Source organism: Canis lupus, chromosome 13 (genome assembly GCF_003254725.2).
Source record: "Canis lupus dingo isolate Sandy chromosome 13, ASM325472v2, whole genome shotgun sequence".
NCBI lineage: Eukaryota > Metazoa > Chordata > Mammalia > Carnivora > Canidae > Canis > Canis lupus.
Window position 1 is genome coordinate 49,193,475 of NC_064255.1, and position 22,410 is coordinate 49,215,884.

At 39.3% G+C, this 22,410-nt stretch overlaps 1 protein-coding gene across 2 annotated transcripts in view; it reads left to right on the forward strand.

The window, feature by feature from the left end:
• Positions 1-19,033, forward strand: part of THEGL (theg spermatid protein like) — a 47,750-nt gene extending 28,717 nt beyond the window's left edge. For both annotated transcript variants that reach the window (XM_025435776.3, XM_025435775.3), the window contains exons 5-10: positions 3,002-3,130; positions 6,107-6,244; positions 9,334-9,448; positions 12,372-12,503; positions 14,604-14,779; positions 16,257-19,033. In XM_025435776.3, the coding sequence (XP_025291561.1) occupies positions 3,002-3,130; positions 6,107-6,244; positions 9,334-9,448; positions 12,372-12,503; positions 14,604-14,779; positions 16,257-16,371 (805 nt within the window). In that variant the 3' untranslated portion in view covers positions 16,372-19,033. The remainder of the gene's footprint in view (positions 1-3,001; positions 3,131-6,106; positions 6,245-9,333; positions 9,449-12,371; positions 12,504-14,603; positions 14,780-16,256) is intronic.
• Positions 19,034-22,410: the final 3,377 nt, after the last annotated feature.

A 22,410-nucleotide genomic window follows, 5' to 3' on the forward strand; every position in this document is an offset into this window, starting at 1 on the left:
AGCTGTTTTTTGTTTTCTGGTTCTGGAAATACGTAAGACTAGGGACTTCACTGTTCAGAAAAGGGACTGAACACACAACTCTCAAGAACTTTACTAGGTCCCTTATTCTAGAATTCTAGGAGTGTGATTGTGTCAGACATTGTTATATCTCACAGATCCATTAAACAGGTATAATATGGGTAAAAACTGTATGCTTTGGGGTCAAATCCTCATTATGGACCATAGAAGATTAAATATTTATTTCCCTGATATTGTTAGCTATATAACAGCTAAACATAGGTGATTTTTCAATGCTGTCAGAGTAGAGTGAAGAGTCATCTGCATAATATGTTACTTTGACATGTCGGTTAGTTTCCTGACTTTCTGATGAACATTACTTTTCTCGACTGTATAATCTCTGCTTTTTCTCATCCCCACTGATCCTTTCCTTCTAACTTACTTTGAGCTGGCTCTCCTTTCTTTTACATAGTTCCCAATACTTTTAGTTTATATTATGTATTTTCTAGTTTTTATGGCCAAGATTTTCAAGTGGATAATGATCCCATGAGGGTTCAGTCTCTAATCAGGACCATCTCATAAGGGTTCAGTTCCTCATCAGGACCATATATTATGGACTGATATAATTACTGTGTCTAAAGTACCTTTTGTTTTGCATTTGCAGCAATAAATACAAAACAAATATACATTGGTTGAATGTTTAACAACTTAAATTTGAACTGCACAGGTCCGTTTATACCCAGATTTTTTTTTAATAAATAGAGTACAGTACTTAAAAGTATTTTCTCTTCCTTGTGATTCTTAATAACATTTTCTTTGCTCTGGATTATTTTATTGTAAGAATACAGCATATAATACATATACAAAAATAAGTGTTCATTGACTGAGTAAGGCTTCTGATCAACAGGTTTTTAATAGTTAAGTTTTTGGGGAGTCAAAAGTTATATGCAGATTTTCAACTGCATGGGGTCAGTGCCCCTAACTCCTCATTGTTTAAGAGTCAGCTGTATATATGTCACCTCTGCTTCCTAATCCCTGACTCCCTTAGCCTTTCTCCACCAGAGTTTTAGTATTTACCTTAAGAAGCTCTACACTTCTATTGGTGGTGTTTTTCTATTACCACTGATATTTTCTTGGCCAAGTCCCATCATCTTTTGTTTTTTTCAGTTTCCATTCTTGATGTCTAAGTTATAATTGATGCTTTCTGATATATTTAATGCATCTTGTTTTGAAATCTTCTTCTCCCATTCCATGGTGTTCTTACCTCTATTGACAGTCTTCTCTTTTGGAAACAGTTACTATCTTCCCCCAATCTCACTCCCACTCTGTCATTCATCACCTGAGACCTTAATTTTTTTGCTGCAGCCTCTTCTTTTCCCTGCGGTCATACTCTCCTCTCTTCTACTCTGTTTTACATCACCATCAGGTGAGTCCCCAGTTTTCACCCTTTTTTCATTCATCAGATTGTGATGGAGTACCTGTCATGTAAAGCACTAAACTATCCTAGTGAGAAATCTTCAAAAGATTAAGTCATGCTCCTTCCCGTGGATGAACTTACAGGCTGGAGTTGCAGGTGCTTCTTGTAAAAATTGTGAAGGATCTTGGGCAGCCCGGGTGGCTCAGTGGTTTGGCGCCTGCCTTCGGCCCGGGGCATGGTCCTGGAGACCGGGATTGAGTCCTGCGTCTGGCTCCCTGCATGGAGCCTGCTTCTCCCTCTGCCTGTGTCTCTGCCTCTCTCCCTCTCTGTGTCTCTCATGAATAAATAAATAAAATCTTTAAAAAAAAATTGTGGAGGAGCTTATAAGCTACAGTAAGGAGTTGGGACTCCATTAAAAAGCCAATGGAAATCTTTAAAGAGTATTAAGCAAGATTCTTTTTTTTGTTGTTGTTTTTGTTTTTGTTTTTGTTTTTTTTTTTTTTTTTAAGCAAGATTCTTTTGATCAGATTGGAGTTTAGAAAGATCACTCTGTCAGTGTTGTGGACAAAGGATGAGGATGATGAGATCTGGACAAGGAAAGTAACAACAGGCATAGGGAGAAGTGGACAAATTTAAGCCATATTTAGGAAATGGAATCAGCAGAATGTAGAGGATGGGAATATTAATTCATTAATTAATCTTTCTAATGGTGACTCTGGCTGATGGTTGCAAAGTAGAGAAATAAATGCATACAAAAATATAAACAAAGTTTAAAAAACAGTGCCTTTTAAACAGTTAAGCTCAACAAATAAACAATTTCAGTTATATACAAAGTTAGGTACCGATGTACCTTCTTCTGACTGGTACCGATGTACCTTCTTCTGACTCCTTTCGCCTTTCCTACGCATTGTAGCAATGTTACCTACTTATTTCCCAACATGCTTCTGTCCAAACATGCCTTGATCAATACTTGATTATTCTCTTTTCTCACGGTTACCCCAACATGGAATGTACCTTATTTCTGGCAGTCTGTGCCTTTCACTTTCTTCTGTGAAGACTTTCAAGTGAATCCCACACTGATTCTCCTTTTCTCTTCACCCTCTGCTCAGTGATCATGCCTATTTTACAGACTAAAAGATCTGATGTCACTAAGCACTTAGCCCAGTGGCTGGCTCACAATATTTCACTAATGGGAGCTATTAATTTTACCCTGATACTATTTTATTTTCTGACCCCCTGGTACAGGGCTTCACCCACAACAGGAGCTCAGTGCCAGGTACATGGCATGCCTGTTTTATGTTGAGCTGGTTATAAATTATAGTGCTAATTATACAATGTCAGAAACAGAACTCTAATAGATTCATTTTTGATCACCATGTTTTAGGACAGTAGGTAAAACAGTCCTTTTATTTTTATCTTAACTACATAAGTAGTTGATCTCTTTCTGATGACTGGAAATTGTTAAATTCTGTAATAGAGATAGCTCTGGAAGTGAAGTAAAATCAATGTGGACGCCATCAAGATCCATTTCTAAGATGTCCATTAGTAGTGAATTCCTTACCATTTGATTTTTCTGCTTTTTAACAGAAGACTGTTTTGGGGGAATCAAGATCCTATTTGCCCTATCGCCCATATTGCTTTGAAGGCTCACCTGACCAAAAGACTTGAGGACCTTGCCCATCCCAAAGAAATCTCCCACCGATATGTACCTAACAGGTTAGTGTTTGCATGTTATCAGGTTACATTATTAGGAATCCCTAGGGAAAATGAACACAGAACCCAACACTTTTATCTCAAAGCCATAAATGATCCAATCTGTAGTAAAAAATTATTGAGGATTAGCGATTCCATATATTTCCTAACCTGATGCTACAATAAAATTTTTCCGGAGAAAAATTACTATTTAGCAATTGCAAATTTGTTTTATATCTTACAATGTTTTGGCTTACTAGGATTTTGAGGGTTTTTTTAAAAAAGATTTTATTTATTTATTAGAGAGTGAGAGCAAGTAGGGAGAGGGGCAGAGGGAGAGGGAAAGAGAGAATCTCAATGCTGAGCACAGAGCTCCATATGGGGTTTGATCCCATGGCCTGAGATCATGACTGGAGCCAAAATCAAGAGTTGGGCACTCAACTGACTGAGTCACCAGGTGCTCACTGAATTTTTAACAAAGCGGCAGTATTACACTGGGTTATGTGCCATACATAACATTGCTGTGCATGAACTATTTATGCATGCACCTTCTCGTGGATTTTGTATATCACCATGGGCTTAGCATGAGTTAATTACTACATGTAAAGGTAAAAATATTGTTAAGACAAAAAAAATACTGTTAAGACTTTTGATACCCATTGCCAATTTGCTTTTAGTGCATGTTTGTTGAATGACTAGGCTTTCTGCTGGTTGGTTCTTTGAGGAAACACTGTGGAGGGGGGGAAGGGGATGAGCACAAGTAGTGAAGGAGGTTAAAGTAACAAGAAAAAGGCACAGATGCCATTATTTATCTGAAGTTTGGTTTCCAAGATAATTTAGATGGCCATCTCTCGATCTCTTTTTGATATACGACTTCAGTCAAAAATCAACAAACTTTTCAGGAAGTGGGTAGATAGTAAAATTTACCACAAAGTCTCCGTTTGCAACAACACAACTCCACTATTGTGGCAGGAAGCAGCCATAGACGTTCTGAAAACTCATTATGTCTGTGTTCCAATAAAACTTTAGAATTTTTTCATCTATTTTTATGAGGGGTATTAGTCTGGATTGTTTACAATGGTGTCTTTGTGGCAATGTCTTTGTTTCTTGTAATGTCTTTACTTGCTTTTGGTAATGCTGTTATCATGGAATCAATTGGAAAATATATAGAATTGGCATTTCTTGTTTATGTATTTCATAGAATCCACAATGAAGTCATCTGGGTCTGGAGTTTTTGATGGGAAGGTTTTGTTTTGTTTCTTTTTAAATTTTTTATTTCAATTCCATTAATTAATTATTTACCTATGATTTTTTTTTTAAGATTTTTTTAAAAATTTATTCATGAGAGACACAGAGAGAGGCAGAGACACAGGCAGAGGGAGAAGCAGGCTCCATGCGGGGAGCCAGACATGGGACTCGATCTCGATCTCGAGTCTCCAGGATCACACCCTGAGCTGAAGGCGGTACTAAACTGCTGGGCCACCCAGGCTGCCCCTTTTAATTCTATTTAATTAACATATACTATATTGTTAGTTTCAGAGGTAGAACTTAGTGATTCTTCAGTTACGTATAACACTCAGTGCTCATTACTTCAAGTTCCCCCCTTACTGCCCATCACCCAATTATACCTCACCCACCCACTCTCAGTTTGTTTCCTGTAGTTAAGAGTCTCTTATGGTTTGCCTCCCTCTCTGTTTTCCTCTTATTTTATTTTTCCTTCTCTTCCCCTATGTTTTGTTTCTTAAATTCCACATATGGGTGAAATCATACAGTATTTGTTTTTCTGTGACTGACTTATTTCATCTAGCATAATACCCTCTAGTTTAGTGGGGTTTTTTAAAGATTTATTTATTTATTTATGATAGACAGAGAGAGACAGAGAGAGGCAGAGACACAGGAGGAGGGAGAAGCAGGCTCCGTGCCGGGAGTCCGACCCTGGGCCAAAGGCAGGCGCAAAACCGCTGAGCCACCCAGGGATCCCTAGTTTAGGTTTTTAACTATAAATTCAATTTAATAGATATAGGGCTGTTATGAATTTGTCAAAATAACACTTGTTAAGTGGAGCATGGGCCCACAGTTCAACAATAGACCATAACAGAAATTGAAAGAGAGAAGTTTATTACTCATAGATTGTAGAAGTACCTGGCATGTCTCAAGGAGTCACATGTGGAGGTTAAAGATGAGTGCAAAGAGAGACAGGAACTGCGGCACATTTCTTATTAGGATCTGCAGGTGGAGACCAAGGCCAGATTGGCCAATTCAAACAAAAGAGCAGAGTTTTGGTAAGCTCCTTGGGACTCATATCTAAAGGATACATAAGGAAAGGAAGGCATTGGGAGTCAGGAGACTGTTGGTTACAGGGCTATTGGCAAATTCATATCAGGAATGTACATTTACTTATGACTCTGTGGACTGTTATCTAGGGCATGTGCTTGTGAGATGGGCTAAGGTCAGTTTAAAGGTCCCTGGAGGCTGCTTGGTCAAAAAAAATGGGTGCTGAGGCAGCAAGACCATGGAATACTTAGTAAACTCTTGACAAGGGCTATTCAGATTATATCTTTCTGAATGAGTACTGGTAGTGTGTGTCTTTCAAACTATTTATCTATTTCACCTAAATTTTAAAATTTATTGGCATGAAGTTGTTCATATAGCCTTTTATTTTCCTTTTAATATCTGTGAAAGCGCTAGTGATTGTATCTGAGAGACTAAGAAAGTATTTGGTTTTAAAAACAGCAAGTTTTCCCTTTGCATTAGTCATTTTTTGGTCTATTTAAAAGAATGCAATTTATTACAGAAAACTAATGTTTTGGAATAGGATGTTAGAAGCCAGCTGAAACTTGATGGCTGCAACCATTTCTGATTTCTCCCCATAGCTCAGCAGCAAAGGGGTAAACTGTCATACCTCCTCTAGGCCTAGAGCTGGGGGTCAGCGTTGGAAATTACAATCTTTGGAATTCATACTCATTTTACTTCATTCTTTTTCTCTTCTATGACTTGCAGGGCTCAATATTACTACAGCTGTGGTAGAGACTCTGTAATCTGGGAGATCCCTTCTCCTGCACTGTTTAGCCAACCTTCCAAAAGGATCCAGAAGCTGGCACTGCCCAACAGATTCAAGAAAGAATATCTAATAAATAGGTAATCTATAAATTCTAACCTAATTTGGTTAAATCTCACAATATTTTTCTTATTTTAGTGTATACAGTTTCATAAACTAGAAGTTCACTTGTGTTTCAAAGGATCAGGAGTCAAAACTCAAATGTGTGCAGTAATTGTAAGTAATCAGAGGGTTATCACCAGTAATTACATTTTGGGGGGTTTGTTTGTTTAGAGAGAGAGAGAGACAGCATGCATGAGCAGGGAGGGCAGGACAGAGGAAGAAGGAGAGAGAATCTCATGCAGGCTCCATGAGCCTGACTCAGGGCTCAGTCTTATGACCCTGAGTTCATGACCTGAGCTGAAATCAAGAGTTGGATGTTAACCAACTGAGCCACCCGGGTACCCCACCTGTAATTATATATTTTTTTAAATTTTTATTTATTTATGATAGTCACAGAGAGAGAGAGAGAGAGAGAGAGAGAGAGAGAGGCAGAGACATAGGCAGAGGGAGAAACAGGCTCCATGCACCGGGAGCCTGACGCGGGACTCGATCCCAGGTCTCCAGGATCGGGCCCTGGGCCAAAGGCAGGCGCTAAACCGCTGCGCCACCCAGGGATCCCCTGTAATTATATTTGATTCAAACTGTGGTGAAGCTAAAATTCACACTGAACTTACCATTGTCAGCCAATTAAAAGGAAATACGAAAATGAAACATTACAAGTTTTTGCAATTTGTAGAACTTGATGTTTCTCTTCGGTTTCTATGACTTTCCAAATGTTTTTCCTTTTGCTTTGAATGCTGAATTTCTCTTTGTCTTCAAAGGACAGCCTAGGTGATACTTCCACATGGAACCAAAATTGTGATGTGATTCTTGGAAAAATGTTAAGTGCATTAATGGAATATGTATCATGTACAATTATAGGGAGATGATAGTACTACTGTATAGTACTTTAGTCAAGACACATTAAGTGTATGTGTCCACTTATGGATGTTATACCTTAAGAAACTGATAATAGGGCAGCCCTCGTGGCTAGGTGGTTTAGCGCCACCTTCAGCCCAGGGCGTGATCCTGGAGACCCAGGATTGAGTCCCGTGTCGGGCTCCCTGCATGGAGCCTGCTTCTCTCCCTCTGCCTGTGTCTCTGTCTCTCTCTCTTTCTGATAAATAAATAAATAAAATATTTAAAAAAAAGAAACTGATAATAAACTTGATACTATTCAGAAGGAGCTGAATGAAATGATGAGGCCTCTGTAAACTATGTTACATGAAAAATAATTAAGAGAAATGACATGTTTAGCTTAGAGAAGAGAGTGAGGAAGGATGTGGAGAAATTGAAACCCTCATCTATTGCTGGTTGGAATATAATGGTGCAGCTTAATTGGAAAACCACTTTTTAGCTCCTTGAATGTTAAGAATAGAGTTATATGATCAGCATTCTACTTCTAGGCATGTACTCAAGAGAATTAAAAGCATACGCTCACACAAAAACTTGTACATGAATATTCATAGCAGCATTTCATAATTGCCAAAAAGTGGAAACAATGCAAATGTTCATCATGGATGAATGGATAAACAAAATACAGTAAATCATATGATGGGATATTATTCAGCCATAAAAAAGAATGATGTGCTGATACATGAATCTTGAAAATATGCTAAGTGAAGGAAGCCAGACACAAAAGGTTACATATTTATATGACTCCATTTATTTGAAAATTTCAGAATATACAAATTCATAGAGACAGAAAGTAGATTAGTGGTTCTGGGGGCACAAGGTGGGGGAATGAAGAAATAGAGAGGGACTATTAATCAGTATGGGGTTTCTCTTCAGGATGATGAAAACATTCTGAATTTAGATAGTGACAGTAGCTATACAACCTTGTGAATATGCCAAAACCCCTGAATTGTACACTTTAAAATTATATACATTAATTCTGTGGCTAGTTGTGTATCTATTGTATTTTACTTAAAATTTTTATTTATTTATTTTACAGAGAGAGAGCACAAGCAGGGGGACAGTAGGCAGAGGGAGTGGGAGAAGCAGGCTCCCCCTGGAGCAGAGAACCTGACATGGAGCTTAATCCTGGGGATCATGACCTGAGCTAAAGGCAGATGCTTAACCAACTGAGCCATGCAGGCACCCCAATTGTGTAACAATTTTTAAAAACTAACAGACTACCCTTAGAGGGTAATCATATATTTATTTGTGAAATTTTTTTTTCATATTAGGTTTGTAGGTTTGTTGGTTGATAGGTTTTTGTACCAGGAAAGGAATATGTGGGGAACAGCCTATGAAAATTGGCCAAATTGCTGGGAATTATGACCAGCACTATCTCAAACTGCATTGCAGAGGAAACTGGCTATCACAGAGGGGTCCTTGGTAGTGACTGGAATTTTTATCTCAGAGATTTCATATAAGGTTTAGGTAGGAAGTGAAGTGCTAGCTAGCTAGCTAGCTACTTATTTATTTATTTATTTATTTATTTATTTATTTATTTATCTATCTATCTATCTATCTATCTATTTAAGATTTTATTTATTTATTCATGAGAGACACAGAGAGAAAGAGAGGCAGAGAGACACAGGCAGAGGGAGAAGCAGGCTTCATGCAGGGAGCCCGACATGGCACTCAATCCGGGTTCTCCAGGATCTTGCCCTGGACTGAAGGCCGCCTTCAGCGCTAAACTGCTGAGCCACTCAGGCTGCCCGTGAAATGCTTTTTAAACTGCAAATCTCAGCCTGTCAGTGGATCATGAAATTGATTCTAGGTTTGTTTTTTTTTTTTTTTAATGAAATCAAATGGAATTTTAAAAACCAGAATGCCTTGCTCAGGGCAAGCATTGTTTCATGATAATTTTGTTTCAGACAACATACACAGACGCACACACACACACACACTCACAGATTTACATATACTGTATCACAATATAACTTCTTACCATGAATCATAGTAAAAAATTTTTTTGGAAATACCAATCTGGTGGAAAAAACACTAATGATTCTGGGAAAAGAGTTTTCTAAGATAGGAAGAAATATACATAATTGATCAGAGATTGAATATAACAATGAAAAAGTATGGTTCTTTTTCCTCCAATAATTATAATATTTCATGTTCTATTTGCATATAGGTCCTACAGTGAGTACTTATCAAGAGATGCTCTTCAAAGCTCTGATCCTTCTCCCCGGATATTACAACTCTCAATAGCCAAAGCCACAAATCCAAACTATGTTCCTCCAAAAAGGGTAAGTGGGTCTATGTGAAAGAAACAGTTCCTGATTGATTTTGTAGCAACATGTTTATAAGTGTAACATACTTTCCTTTTATTTCTGGGTGTATTTTCCTTTTTCTCCCTATTTATTTTCCCCTTTCATCAAATGAACTTTTTTGACTACCTGCTCTATGCCTACTGTGTCACCTAGGATTTGATCAGAGAAGCAGAACAACAATGTAGAATTAGACCTTAAGCAATTATGGAAGCTGATAGAGAAGTTCATGGAAGGCTGTTTTGGCAGTTGGAACTTGGGTCTGGTTATAAATCTAGAAGCAATGAGAGATAGTAAGGGTAGGTCAGCAGTTACCTGGAAGGTATCTACTTCAGGGAAACGTATTACAGGTTCTTCAGGCAAGAGAACTCTAACCTCCTCAAGCAGGAGGTTGTTTTTTTCATTTATTTTTTTTAAATTTCATTTCATTTCATTTACCAACATATGGTATAATACCCAGTACTCATCATATCACATGCTCTCCTGTTAAGAGCTCCCATCACCCAGCTAGGTTATCCTCCCTTGCTTCCCCTTCAGCAACTCTCAGTTTGTTTCCCAGAGTTAAGAGTCTCTCAAGGTTTGTCTTCCTCTCTGATTTTTCCCCGTTCAGTTCCCCCTCCTTCCCTTATGGTCCTTTTCACTATTTCTTATATTCTACATATGTGTAAAACCGTGTGATAATTGTCATTCTTTGATTGACTTATTTCACTTAGCATTATACTTTCCAGTTCCACCCACGTCGATGTGAATGGTAGGTACTCATCCTTTCTGATGGCTGAGTAATATTCCATTGCGTGTGTGTGTGTGTGTGTGTGTGTGTGTGTGTGTATCACATCTTTATCCATTCATCTGTTGAAGGACATCTCAGCTCCTTCCACAGTTTGGCTATTGTGGACATTGCTGCTATGAACATTGGGGTGCAGGTGCTCCTTTGTTTTACTATATCTGTATCTTTGGGATAAATACCCAGTAGTGCAATTCCTGGGTCGTATGATAACTTTATTTTTAACTTCTTGAGGAACCTCCATATTGTTTTCCAAAATGGCTGTACCAGCTTGCATTACCACCAACAGTTTAAGAGGGTTCGGGAAGGGCTGATTGTATTGGTAAGGAAGGCTCAGCAGTATTTAAGGGTTTAAAGTCCCCAGCTTTGTTTGAATCTGCGCATATATCCCCATTCCAATTTTCAAGGTCCTATTCCTTCCCAATCATTGTTCTAACTTTAAAATTGCTCTAATTAACAAATTTGGTAATTCCATTTGCACTGTAATTTACCCATGAACAGAATTAGATTGTGAATTTGGTTTTCAGAATATTCAGCACTATAACCATAGAATATAAGGATTTATTTTAGGGACATTACAGAAAACTTTCTTGTCCCTTCCTTACTCAGATACTAAGGTGGAAATTTAAAGGCCTGAGCCAGTCATTTCTTAACTCACTTTCTCTAGTGCACTTAGAAAAAAACAACTAATCCCATTATACCTCTTTATTTCACTAAAATAATTTCTGGCAGCAGCTGCTTGGTCACCAAAGTCTTGCTTTCTGTTTTGCCACTGCATACTATGGACTACCAGTAGTGTTTTTCTTTTTAGTTACTGCCAATAGAATCATTAATACCTTTAAATCCAATTGGCTCAGAAAACAAATTCCAGGTAATCTAGAACCAATACAGAGAATCAATTCTTAAAGTGGCAATTTGGTTATCTGTTGCTTCATACCAAAGCAACGGATACCTCAAACTTAGTAGTATAAAACAACAAGCATTTCATTATACTCAAGCATTTAAGAGTTAGAACTCTCAGCTGAGATATCTCTAATTACTTGTCTGTCTGAAATGGTAGGGGGTTGAAAGTTCCTTTATACCTTAGTGAGCCAGAGCTGCTGTAACAAAATGCCTGAGACTGGGTGGCTTGAAAGACATTTATTCTTCACAATTCTGGAGACTGAGAAGTCCAAGATCAGGGTACCACCAGACTCTTTTCTTGATGAAGGTTCTCTTCCTTCATCTTGCAGACAGCCATCGTCTTGCTGTGTGCTCACATGCCTTCTTCTTTGGGTGTGCACAGAGGAGTTCTTATCTCTCTTCTTATAAGGGCATCAATCCCACTATGAGGGTTCTACCCTCAAGACCTCATCCAAACCTAATTACCAAACGCCCCACCTCCTGATATTATCACATTGAGGGTTAGGACTTCAACATATGAATTTGAGGGGAACATAAATAGTCTATCCATAACAACATCTGTATGTGGTACCTTGGCTGATATGACCTAAAGGCTAGACTCATTTGGGAATATTCACAGAAGCACCTTCATGGGATTTGGAACATACCTCATGTATTCCTTTTCTGCCCACAGTTAAAACCTTATTTTGTTTCCAATTATTGACTATATTCCCTCTCGAAGTCTTGTGGTAAGTTTTGAGTTTGAATACTAGTAATTTAAATAGAAGTCCATGTAATTTGAACACACTTCCATAATTAAGATAGTAAGGAATGACTTGGGGGATTAGGACAGCATTGTCTATGGAGAATGTGGTTCTTTCTGTCTTTCTTCTTCTTGGCTTTGATTTCTTTTTCTTATCTGTTCCAGTTAGAAGAGAACCACGTTAGATCTGTGATAACATGAGTCCCAGTTTCCAAAGGGCCAAACTAGTTAAGAACAAAGCAGAGCTCTCCCCTTTATAGTGTTCTCATGTTCCTCCCCATCTTTAGTTTAACAGTTAAAGAAAGATGGAAATTGATCCTTTCGGCCATGATCATGGGTTACTGAAGATTCTCATTCTTTCTGCTTGATTTGCTGAGAAGTCTGGTCCAGAGGTCAGACAGTTCTTCATAATCTTGATGGAGATGATGTTTATTATTTGATATTACAGATACTATTTTATTTTTCTCCCCTAGATTGAAACCAAGATTTCAGTTTCTGCCCTGACTGCTGTTGCAACTCCAAGAATTGTAGACCTTGCTCATCCAAGGATCAAGATAGAGGGTCTGTGCTTTGAAAGAGAAAGAAGTGAACTGCCCATCCGTCCTGTAAGCCACCATTGCCTTGGCATCCTTCACTTCACTTTCTAGTTGTTCCTAGGGTGCTATTTTGCTGCTATAGGGCACAGGTCAAAGTCACTGGGAAAGATAATCTTGGAAGAGTGGTCAGTGGCATGAAGGAAGACCTAGATATGTAGAGAGACTGGGGATAGAAGGCGAAGAATATGGGCTTTGGAATCAGTAAGAGCTGGGTTCAAATTCCAGCCTTACCAGTAGCTCTGTGATGTTGTGAATGTTTCTGCTTATTTATTTATTCAAGTATTTGAATGCCCACTGTGTGCCAGATACCATTTCCAGTAAACAAGATGAAGACAAAAAATAAGTAAACAGATAAGATCATGTTAGGTAGGAATAAGTGCTATGAAGAAAATAAAAAAGGAAATGATTGACTATGGGTGAGGGTGGAGAATAAGCTACATTGTATATAGTAGTCAGGGAAAACCTCTCTAAGGAAGGGATATTTGGTATGAAATCTGAGTGACAAGAGGAATTAGCTAAGAGAGATCCTGAGAAAAGAAGTCTTAAAGAAGAGATGGCCTTGAAGTTGGGTGGAACAAGGTGAACAAAGAGATGATAAAGTTAACAGTTCCCACTTAGAGGACTGTTGTGATTTGAAATAATAGATAAGACTTTGGTGCTCAGCACAGAGCCTGGCAAATTCTGTGGCTTCCCTCTCTCTTCCTCCTTGACATTCCCTTCCATTCATTGTAGTGCTCAATCCCAGCTGGGTTTTCAATAAATATTTAATGACCATGTTGCCAAGGAGGCTGAATAAATTTTACCCTGTTTCTAAAAACTGAGGATATGATATGGAATTCTGTTAGGAAAGAAAACTAGTCTGGGAATCACAACCCCTCAGGAGAGCATTTTGAGTTTGCTAAAATGACTTGCCTTGTGACCTGTGGACAAATCACTTTATTTTCCGTTTTTTTTTTGTATATAAAATGGGGATTAGTTACCTTTCTTTAGTTGCTAGAATTGTTTGGGAATTTATAAAAAAATCTTTTAAAAAAGTGATACCACTGCAGAAAATCGTACTCTTAGAACCCAAAACAGGTCTATACCAGTGCAAAATAGTACTTTCAGGGCTACCGAGGGGGTGTTTATTATCCATTGTGGTTCTTTTGAGTGAGAATTTAAGAGAGAGAACAGGAGCTATATGTCATCCTTCCAGTTTTACCAACAAAGGCAACCTGGCAGATGCGATTTTCAAAGTAAGACCAGGGGAAGTTGATCAGTCAATCAACATATGTTCAGCACCAGTTGTGCACTTATTCTAGCTTTTGGCAAACATGTACTTCTTTCAAGAAGTTCGTATTCTAATGGGGAGAAGCAGACAATAAACACACCAACAAAGAGATAAGTGAGCAAAGTGAGGTGTTGGTAAGTGCTAAAAGAAGATTAAATAAGTAGGGGGGTTATTAGAAAGAATGATGTATCTTGGATGGTGAGGGATGATGTCCTTGAGAATGTGATATTTGAGTCTAGAGACTTGAATCATGAAGAGGCAGCCATGACAAGGTTGAGGAAAGAGGATTTTAAGCAGAAATAGCAGGTAAAAATGTCCCAAGGTGGAAAGAGCTGGGCCAGAAGGACCTTATGTAGCAAGGATCATCGTGATCAAGGTGAGGAAGGGAGGGAGATGAGGTCAGAGGAATAGGATAGCAGTCAGATCATGTAGCGCCTTCTAGGCCATAGTAAGGAGTCTAAATGTTATTCATAGCCAAATGGGAAAACCTCTAGAAGGTTTTAAACTCCAAGAGTGATATAATCTGACTTGGACTTCAGAAAGTACATACCTCATAGGGTTATTATGATGATTAGGTGGGAATAATTTAGGTGCCCCACTTAGAACACTGTCTGGCTCATGGAATACACTCATTAAAATACTCATTCTCTCCTCCAGTAATTGGTATATGAAGGCTAGATTGTACAGAGCAAAAATGGAAGCAGAGAGACCAGTGAGGAGTCTGCTGCAGTAATCCAGAAGAGGATCCGTGTTCCATAGTGATTCAATTAGGCCATAGTTGTAGAGAGGGAGATGTGAAAATTGGGATATATTTTTGCATCTTTTTGTTTCCACTATAGATATCCCACGCTGCCTTGCTATGCAAACCTAGCCCTCGAATAATAGCTCTAGCTAAGGCCAAGCCTCTTCATCAAGATTATCTACCTATCCGTGATGCCCACTGGCCAGTATCTTATGCTGCTATCCATTGCAAAATATCTCCTAGAATTCAAGAACTAGCTAATCCAAATACAAGGTATGTCAATTTATGGCTAAGATTGGGACAGGAAAGCTAGGGGTGCTAGGGAGAGGGAAAAATTAACCTAGTAAGACCAATGAAAAGAATTATAGAAATACAAGAAATTTTCAAAAACATCTCATTTGTAACATTACTTGTAATAAATCTATGGACTTAACACAAATATAAGGCAGCAGTTAAAGGGTTAGTGGACTAGTTTTGAAACTTAGATCTAGGAAACAACCTTGTAAGGATGGATATAGGATTATTTAACATATTGTAAAGTGAAACAAATTACGTAAGAGCATAAAACCTGTTCTAGTTTATGTAAGAAAATAGATAGGTGCCATATATTTGCTTGCACGTGCCTATAATATTTCAGAAGACTATGCAAGAAGGTAGTAACAATGCTTACTTTTGGAGGCCTGAGGGAACTGGAATGGGAAGAAGATTTATTTTTTTTCTAAATATGCTTTTGTATTTTTCCATGTTTTTGCATCATGTACATGCATTATCTATTTGAAATAAATAATACATTCAACAAAGAAGAAATGGCTTCTAATTCCTGTTTACTTTTTAGAAGATTTCTTAACCTGCCTGAACACCAGGTCATTTTGTTTCCTTCTTGAGATAATGCCTAATCCCCCTTTTTAAGCATCATTAGGAAAACCTAGGAGAGGGTATCCCTGGGTGGCACAGCGGTTTGGCGCCTGCCTTTGGCCCAGGGCGCGATCCTGGAGACCCAGGATCGAATCCCACATCGGGCTCCCGGTGCATGGAGGCTGCTTCTCCCTCTGCCTGTGTCTCTGCCTCTCTCTCTCTCTGTGTGACTATCATAAATAAATAAAATAATTAAAAAAAAATTAAAAGTAGGTTTACTTAAAAAAAAAAAGGAAAACCTAGTAGAGACCTGGAAAAGTCATAGAAATCTTCAGCTCAGGGAACAGGGAAATATGTTCATTTTTATATAATAAAATATTTTTAAATGTTTATGATGTGTTTGCCTTTAAAAGAAAGTTCAACAGCAGTGAACTGAAGCTCATTCTCTGTTCATTGACAAAGGAAAGGGAAAAAGTAAGATCAAGTACTCAGGGTCTACACCAGTGGCAAAGTTATTATTTGGTGGTAAGATGCTAAGAGTGGAAACTTCAAAATTTTGATTTAAGTCCCCCAGAGGACTACTGGGTGTGTTTTAACATTGCCAAATTATTGAAAAAATTTTCCAGAATTAACTTTCAGTGGAAAGAGCAAAGGTTTTGGAATCTGATGGATACACAAATCTGGATTTGACTACAGGTCATTTTTATAACTTCTCTGAGCCTTCATGTCCTTATCTGTACAGTGGGAGACATAACGTCTGTTTCATGGGGGGCTTATGAAAAACCAACACAGAATAATATCCTACAGCCTAACACAGAGTGGATGGTTGAGAAAAATGTTAGTTCCATTTTCTGTTCATCTGTTTTCAGGTCGCATTCTTTTCTCCCCATTTCAGGTCTCCTGTGCATATTGTATACTACGATCCAGATGTCTTTAAAGTCAAGCCAGCTGCTTTGAAAACACAGTGTACTCCAAGGATCCAAGAATTGGCAGAACCTATTGTGCGTTAAAAACAGAAAGCCACATCAGTCAGACTCTAGTTATATATCTAGAAAACATTAGGTGACTTAGTTCCCTATACTGGTCCCATCACTCTGTATTCCCCTATCTCTCCAAAACCCGTATGAGGCCCCCAGGAAACACCAGTTCCTGCTATTACCTGTAGTCATGTCCTTAGCAAGGTTTGGGGACTCGAGCATGTAATAAAATGAAACTGAGGGGGCCTGACTTTTCCTTACTATCTCTCCCCATGAGCATCGAGACCATCTCATTGCTCTGACTGACCTGAAGAAACACTCTTCCTTATGTTTGCTGGGCTTCTTTTTCTTTTCCTGGAGAGATCTATATTCCCCAGCAGCTGGTCTCTGCTCAGTCCCTGCTCTAATAAGTCCTGAGAATTGAAGTAATTCTTTGTGTTACTTTTCCAACCCCCCCTCCCTAACTGAGAAATAACATCGAAATGGTGAAGCCTTTTGGGATAACTTGAAATGCTTTTTATAATCTTTAGATTAAATTTAGAGAACAGGTTACTTTAAATAATCACCTCTGCACCAATCTCTGTCCCTTCACTCACATTGGGTCATTTATCATGAGTGACAGAAAAAGTGAGGCATTTGGTAAGCATTATAATTCTCTGTCAAATTGCATCTGCTCAGAGTTTTTCAAATTTAGTTGTTTTATTCTCTCCACGGATCAGTATTTTACAAATGAAACTTTTATGACATATCTAGATTTACATGAAAATGAACTTATCTGAAAGCCAGTTTTACAGATGGATAAGTTCTATCTCCAATGCTTTGTATTAAGGAGATAATTAGTGTTATGGAGAGGCAATATTATATAGTAGTTTTGAGCCTGTGTTTTGGCATCAGGCAGACCTGGCTTAGTCTCCCTCATGGATCATTTGCCAGGTATGTGATTTTGAACAAATTTTCTCACCCTCCCCTCCTCCACCCTGTGACTGTTTCTTTACGTGTAAAATGGGTTCCTGCTGTGTTATTATAAAGATTAAATAAAATTCCAGGGGTACCTGGGTGGCTCAGTGAGTTAGGCATCCACTTGTGATTTCGACTGAGGTCATGATCTCAAGGTTGAGATGGAGTTGGAAGTCCCTCTCTGTACTCAGTGGGGAGTCTGTTTCGGATTCTCTCTCTGCCCCTCCCCCCCTCTAGAAATAAATAAATCCTTAAAAAAAATAAAATTGTGTAATAAAGTATGAATTAGAAAAATTTGTTTAAAAATGTAGTTCCTGGGGATCCCTGGGTGGCTCAGCGGTTTAGTGCCTGCCTTTGGCCTAGGGTGTGATCCTGGAGTCCCGGGATTGAGTCCCACATCAGGCTCCCTGCATGAAGCCTGCTTCTCCCTCTGCCTGTGTCTCTGCCTCTCTCTCTCTCTGTGTCTCTCATAAATAAATAAATAAATAAATAAATAAATAAATAAATAAAATCTTTTTAAAAAATGTAGTTCCTTTGCTTCTAAGGAGGGTGTAGCATAGTTCATATCAATGAGAAAATAAAGATCTTTATGGCTTGATTCATACATTAAATGAATGTTTGTTGAGTGTTTTTGCTTTGCCAGGCACTGTGCCAGGCATCGGAGATAATCATACTAACCCAAACAGATATGGGCTGTGCTCTCATGGACTATTCAGCCAATGGAAGAGATGGATGTAATTCAAACTTTCACAAATAAATATAAAATTACAACGGTGGCAAAGTGCCATGACAGAGAGGTTAAAGTGCTATGAAATAACAGTATAGAGAATTTTGACTCCCTTGGGAAGGCAAAGGAAGACTTATTTAATGAAGGGACTATTGGGCTAGAATCTAAAAATGGAGTAGGGGGCAGCCCGGGGGGCTCAGCAGTTTAGCACTGCCTTCAGCCCAGGGCGTGATCCTGGAGACCCAGTATTGAGTCCCACGTCGGGCTCCCTGCATGGAGCCTGCTTCTCCCTCTGCCTGTGCCTCTGCCTCTCTCTCTGTATCTCTCATGATTGAGTAGTTAAAATCTTAAAAATAAATAAATAAAATAAAAACTGAGTAGGGTTAACTAACCAAATGGATGGAAAGTCAGTCCAGGTAGTGGGAACATGTGTTTAGTGAACATTGGTTGATTTGAGGGCCATCTTGCATCCATTTCCCCTCCTTCTTATAAGAACTCCTAATTTTCTTTTTGAGAATTACTTGGTCTTTCTTACTTAGAGCTTGATTGGTATTTTTTTTAAAGATTTTATTTACTGATTTGAGAGAGAGAGAGTCCACACAAGGAGTGGGTAAAAAGCAGAGGGAGAGGGAGAAGCAGACTCCCCACTGAGCAGGAAGCCCAATACAGGACTCCATCCCATGGACCCTGAGATCATAACCTGAGCAGAAGGCAGACACTTAACCAACTGAGTGACCTAAGTGCCCCTGGGGCTTTGGATCTTATGCAGAGTGGTGCAGGAGGTTGGAGGTATAGTTGGAGCCAATATTGCTAAGCAGTTGTGCTCTGATGGGACTTCATTTTTCACCTAGCCACCTGTATCCCTGGAGCTACTCTAGCCCTTCACCTATTCCTTTGACTCAGGAGCTGCCCACAGCCTTCTAGTAAATCCTATGGCTCCTATGGCAGGTGGACAGATGTGTTGGGGACTGGAAAAAAAAAAAAAGTTTGGCTCAAAAAGAGAGGTAAAAAGGGGTTACATGATGCAAGAGGAAGCAGAAGGATGGGAGCCAGACCATACAGGGCCCTGGAGGTCATGTTGAAGACTTTAGTCTTTATCCTAAAACCCATGAAAGTTGTCAGAGTAATTTAAGGATAGGGATAATGTAATCAGGATTGCCTTTTGAAAAAAATGTCCTTGACAAATAAATTGGGGAGGAGACAATAGAAGTAGATAAACTAGGTTAGGAGGCTATTTAATAGATCAGACACAAGATGAAAATAGTTTTGTGGTACCATAGTGCAAATAGAAAGAAGTGACAAGGGGCCCTTGAGTGATCCCAGGGTCCTGGGATTGAGTCCTGCATTGGACTCCTCACAGGGAGCCTGCGTCTCCCTCTGCCTATGTCTCTGCCCCTCTCTCTGTGTCTCTCACAGAGAACAAATAAAATCTTAAAAAAAAAAAAAAAAAGTGGCAAACTTGAGAGAGATTTGAGGAAGTGAATTTTTATAAAATTTGTTGATGGGTTGGATGTGGTGTGGGAAAGAGGGAAGCATTTAAGATAATTCCTGGATTTCTAAATTAAGAAATAAGAAGAGTCTGACTATAAAAATGGACAATGGCCTGGCCATATATGATGACAGAACTCTGACTCACAACCTTTACAATGACTGCCAGGTCAGGAATCTAAACCATAACCTCTGTAGCAATTAGCCCAGAAGGGTTAGGATCTGGTCAGTGGTCCTTACTGGTACCTATTTTTGCCCCCACTTCCAAGTCAGGGCCAGCCAGAGAAAGCCAAATATACTCCCTAAGCCAGTCACACAGGATGCCCTATTTCTAGTTAGCACATCTCCAACTGCCCCGTGCCAGCAGTCTTTTTTTTTTTTTTTTGCCAGCAGTCTTTAATCAGAGCATACCCAAAGCTTCCTCCATGTCTGCTCTAAAGATTTAACACTCCTCTGCCTTTGAGTCTCTGCCAACCGCAAGTAATGATGGCTGACTCACAATAGAAGCTCTAAATAAATAGCCTGGTGTGTCCTCATTTGGGTAATCTTTATTTCCACAATTTATCCCTTCACTGGAGAGGACCAGAAGAGGAGAGTAGAGCAGCATGTGTTCTGTTCTGGACACTTAGATTAGAGGATACCTTTGAGATAGCTCAAAGGAGATGCCAGGTGCAGGGCTATATTATGACTTGCATGGCTCCTAGGCACTTTTGCCTTTCTGGGTTCTTCCTTAAAATAATATTAAAAATTACATTTTATGACTGCTTTGGTATAAAGATGGACATATTAATATCATGTATTAAAATATTTTTAACTAAAATTTGATTTTCCCTTCTCATTTAAAACTACAGCATTTTTGTGAGCTCCTAAAAATACAATGAGCTGTAGGCATTGGGCCTACCTACGTTGTCCAGTAAGACAGCTGGCCCTGTTCAGGTAGGTAATCCATATATGGATCTGTGTTGCTGCGAGTAGACCTGTCTGCTGAAGATTAACACTTGCAAGTCATCTCTGTCAGGTGTGATTAAAACCCAGGGGTGGGGCGTGAGAGAAGAGGGACCAAGAAGGTGTGAAAACCGACTTGATATTTGCTGATATTAAGGGATTGCTATTAATTACACTTAGGAGGGTATTGGTATGAGGGTTTTGCTTTCAAAAGCAGCTCTTTTAGAGGTGCGTGCTGAAATACTTGTGTATTGTGGGGTATTTGGAGTTTGCTTTGAAATAATCCCAACAAGGGAGTGGATGCGAGTGTGAGTTGATGGTTGAAACTAAGTGATAGGAACATAGGGTTCATTATAGTATTCTCATTTCTATTTGATGTGCCTCAAGCTTTCCATAATAAAGTGCAAAGTGGAAGGGGAACAGAGATGGACAGTTACAGGTCTCAGCAAAGGCTGGGGAGCAGGATGCTGGACAATGCAAAGCTTCCCCAACACAGTACTTTCAGTCAGGTCCGCTTTGTTTCCAAAGGTTCAGTGTACATGAGAGACACCTAACCCTGGGAAACGAACAGAGGGTGGTAGTGGGGGAGGTGGGCGAGGGGTTGGGGTGGCTGGGTGATGGGCACTGGGGGGGGCACTGGATGGGATGAGCACTGGGTGTTATGCTATATGTTGGCAAATTGAACTTCAATAAAAAAAATATACAAAAAAAAGGAGACTCTTAATCACAGGAAACAAACTGAGGGTCGCCGGAGGGGAGGTGATGGGGGGAATGGGGCCACTGGGGGATGGGCATGAAGGAGGGCATGGGATGTGACGAGCACTGGGTGTCATATAAGACTGACGAATCACCGACTTCTACCTCTGAAACTAATAATACACTATATGTTAATTAACTGAATTTAAATAAAATTTAAAAATTAAAAACAAAACAAAACAAGCAAACCCACAAAGGTTCCGTGTAAAGGCTGTTTAAAGGGGGAAATCAATGCAACTTGTCTGTATCCCACATCCAGGCACAGTGTGGAGAAATAGCATGAACAAAATGGTGAGTTAATTTATAATTTGGTGGCAGTAGGACTGTGGGCTTACAACCCACGAGGAATAAGGTAATATAAGACAAACTGGTACTCTCACCCAAATCCAGGGGAATGGGAGGGACTCAGGACTTTCACCACACTAAGGGTACCATAGGGTTTTCAAGTTAGTTCTCTTTGAATGTTCAAAGGTCAGCATGCTTCTGTTGACCTCTGGGTTACAAAGGCTTGACGCTTGAGACGTGCGTAAGTGGGGAGGAGAAAAAAAACTAAGTGGGAAGAAATTAAAGACTTGTTCGTTAACCTGGACTTGGTTGAAGGAAGGAAAATGGTGACATAAATGTTAAATTTCTTCCAGCAGTCAGGGAGAGAGGGGGTGGAGGAGGCCCAGGAAGGAGGCTTCACCAAATAGTAGCTATGCAACCTGGTACAAATTATTTAGCTTTTCCTTGACAAGGGGCTAATAGTGTTTACTGTTAGGATTTGAAAGTTTCCAATAAATTACACCCTTCCCTTCCCTCCCTTAGTTCAGAAACCATTGAGAAACCCAGGCAGATGGAGTTCAAAATAATTCATTTACCAAGGATAAAGCCATTTGGAGATGATTTTGGTAAACCAAATGGCTTTGCTAATATACCCCTTCTTCTGAATTGAATTGAAAACCCTCCACAGGGTAACCCTGTCCCCCAGAACCAGACAGAATGTACCATGCCTATGGCTCTGAGGTCTCAAGAAGGAAGAAATGCACTCCTTCTCCTAGATTCACACAGGTAGGAGGAAATAGGGCTGGGTGAGGGCAGAAGCAGGGGGAGTTCTTTTCTGGAGAATTTTGCCTCCACATGGAAGCAGGAGCACTGGGAAAGAAATGTTCATCTGTAACACCCACCTCATTGGGTTCTTGTGAAGTACTGATCCAGTA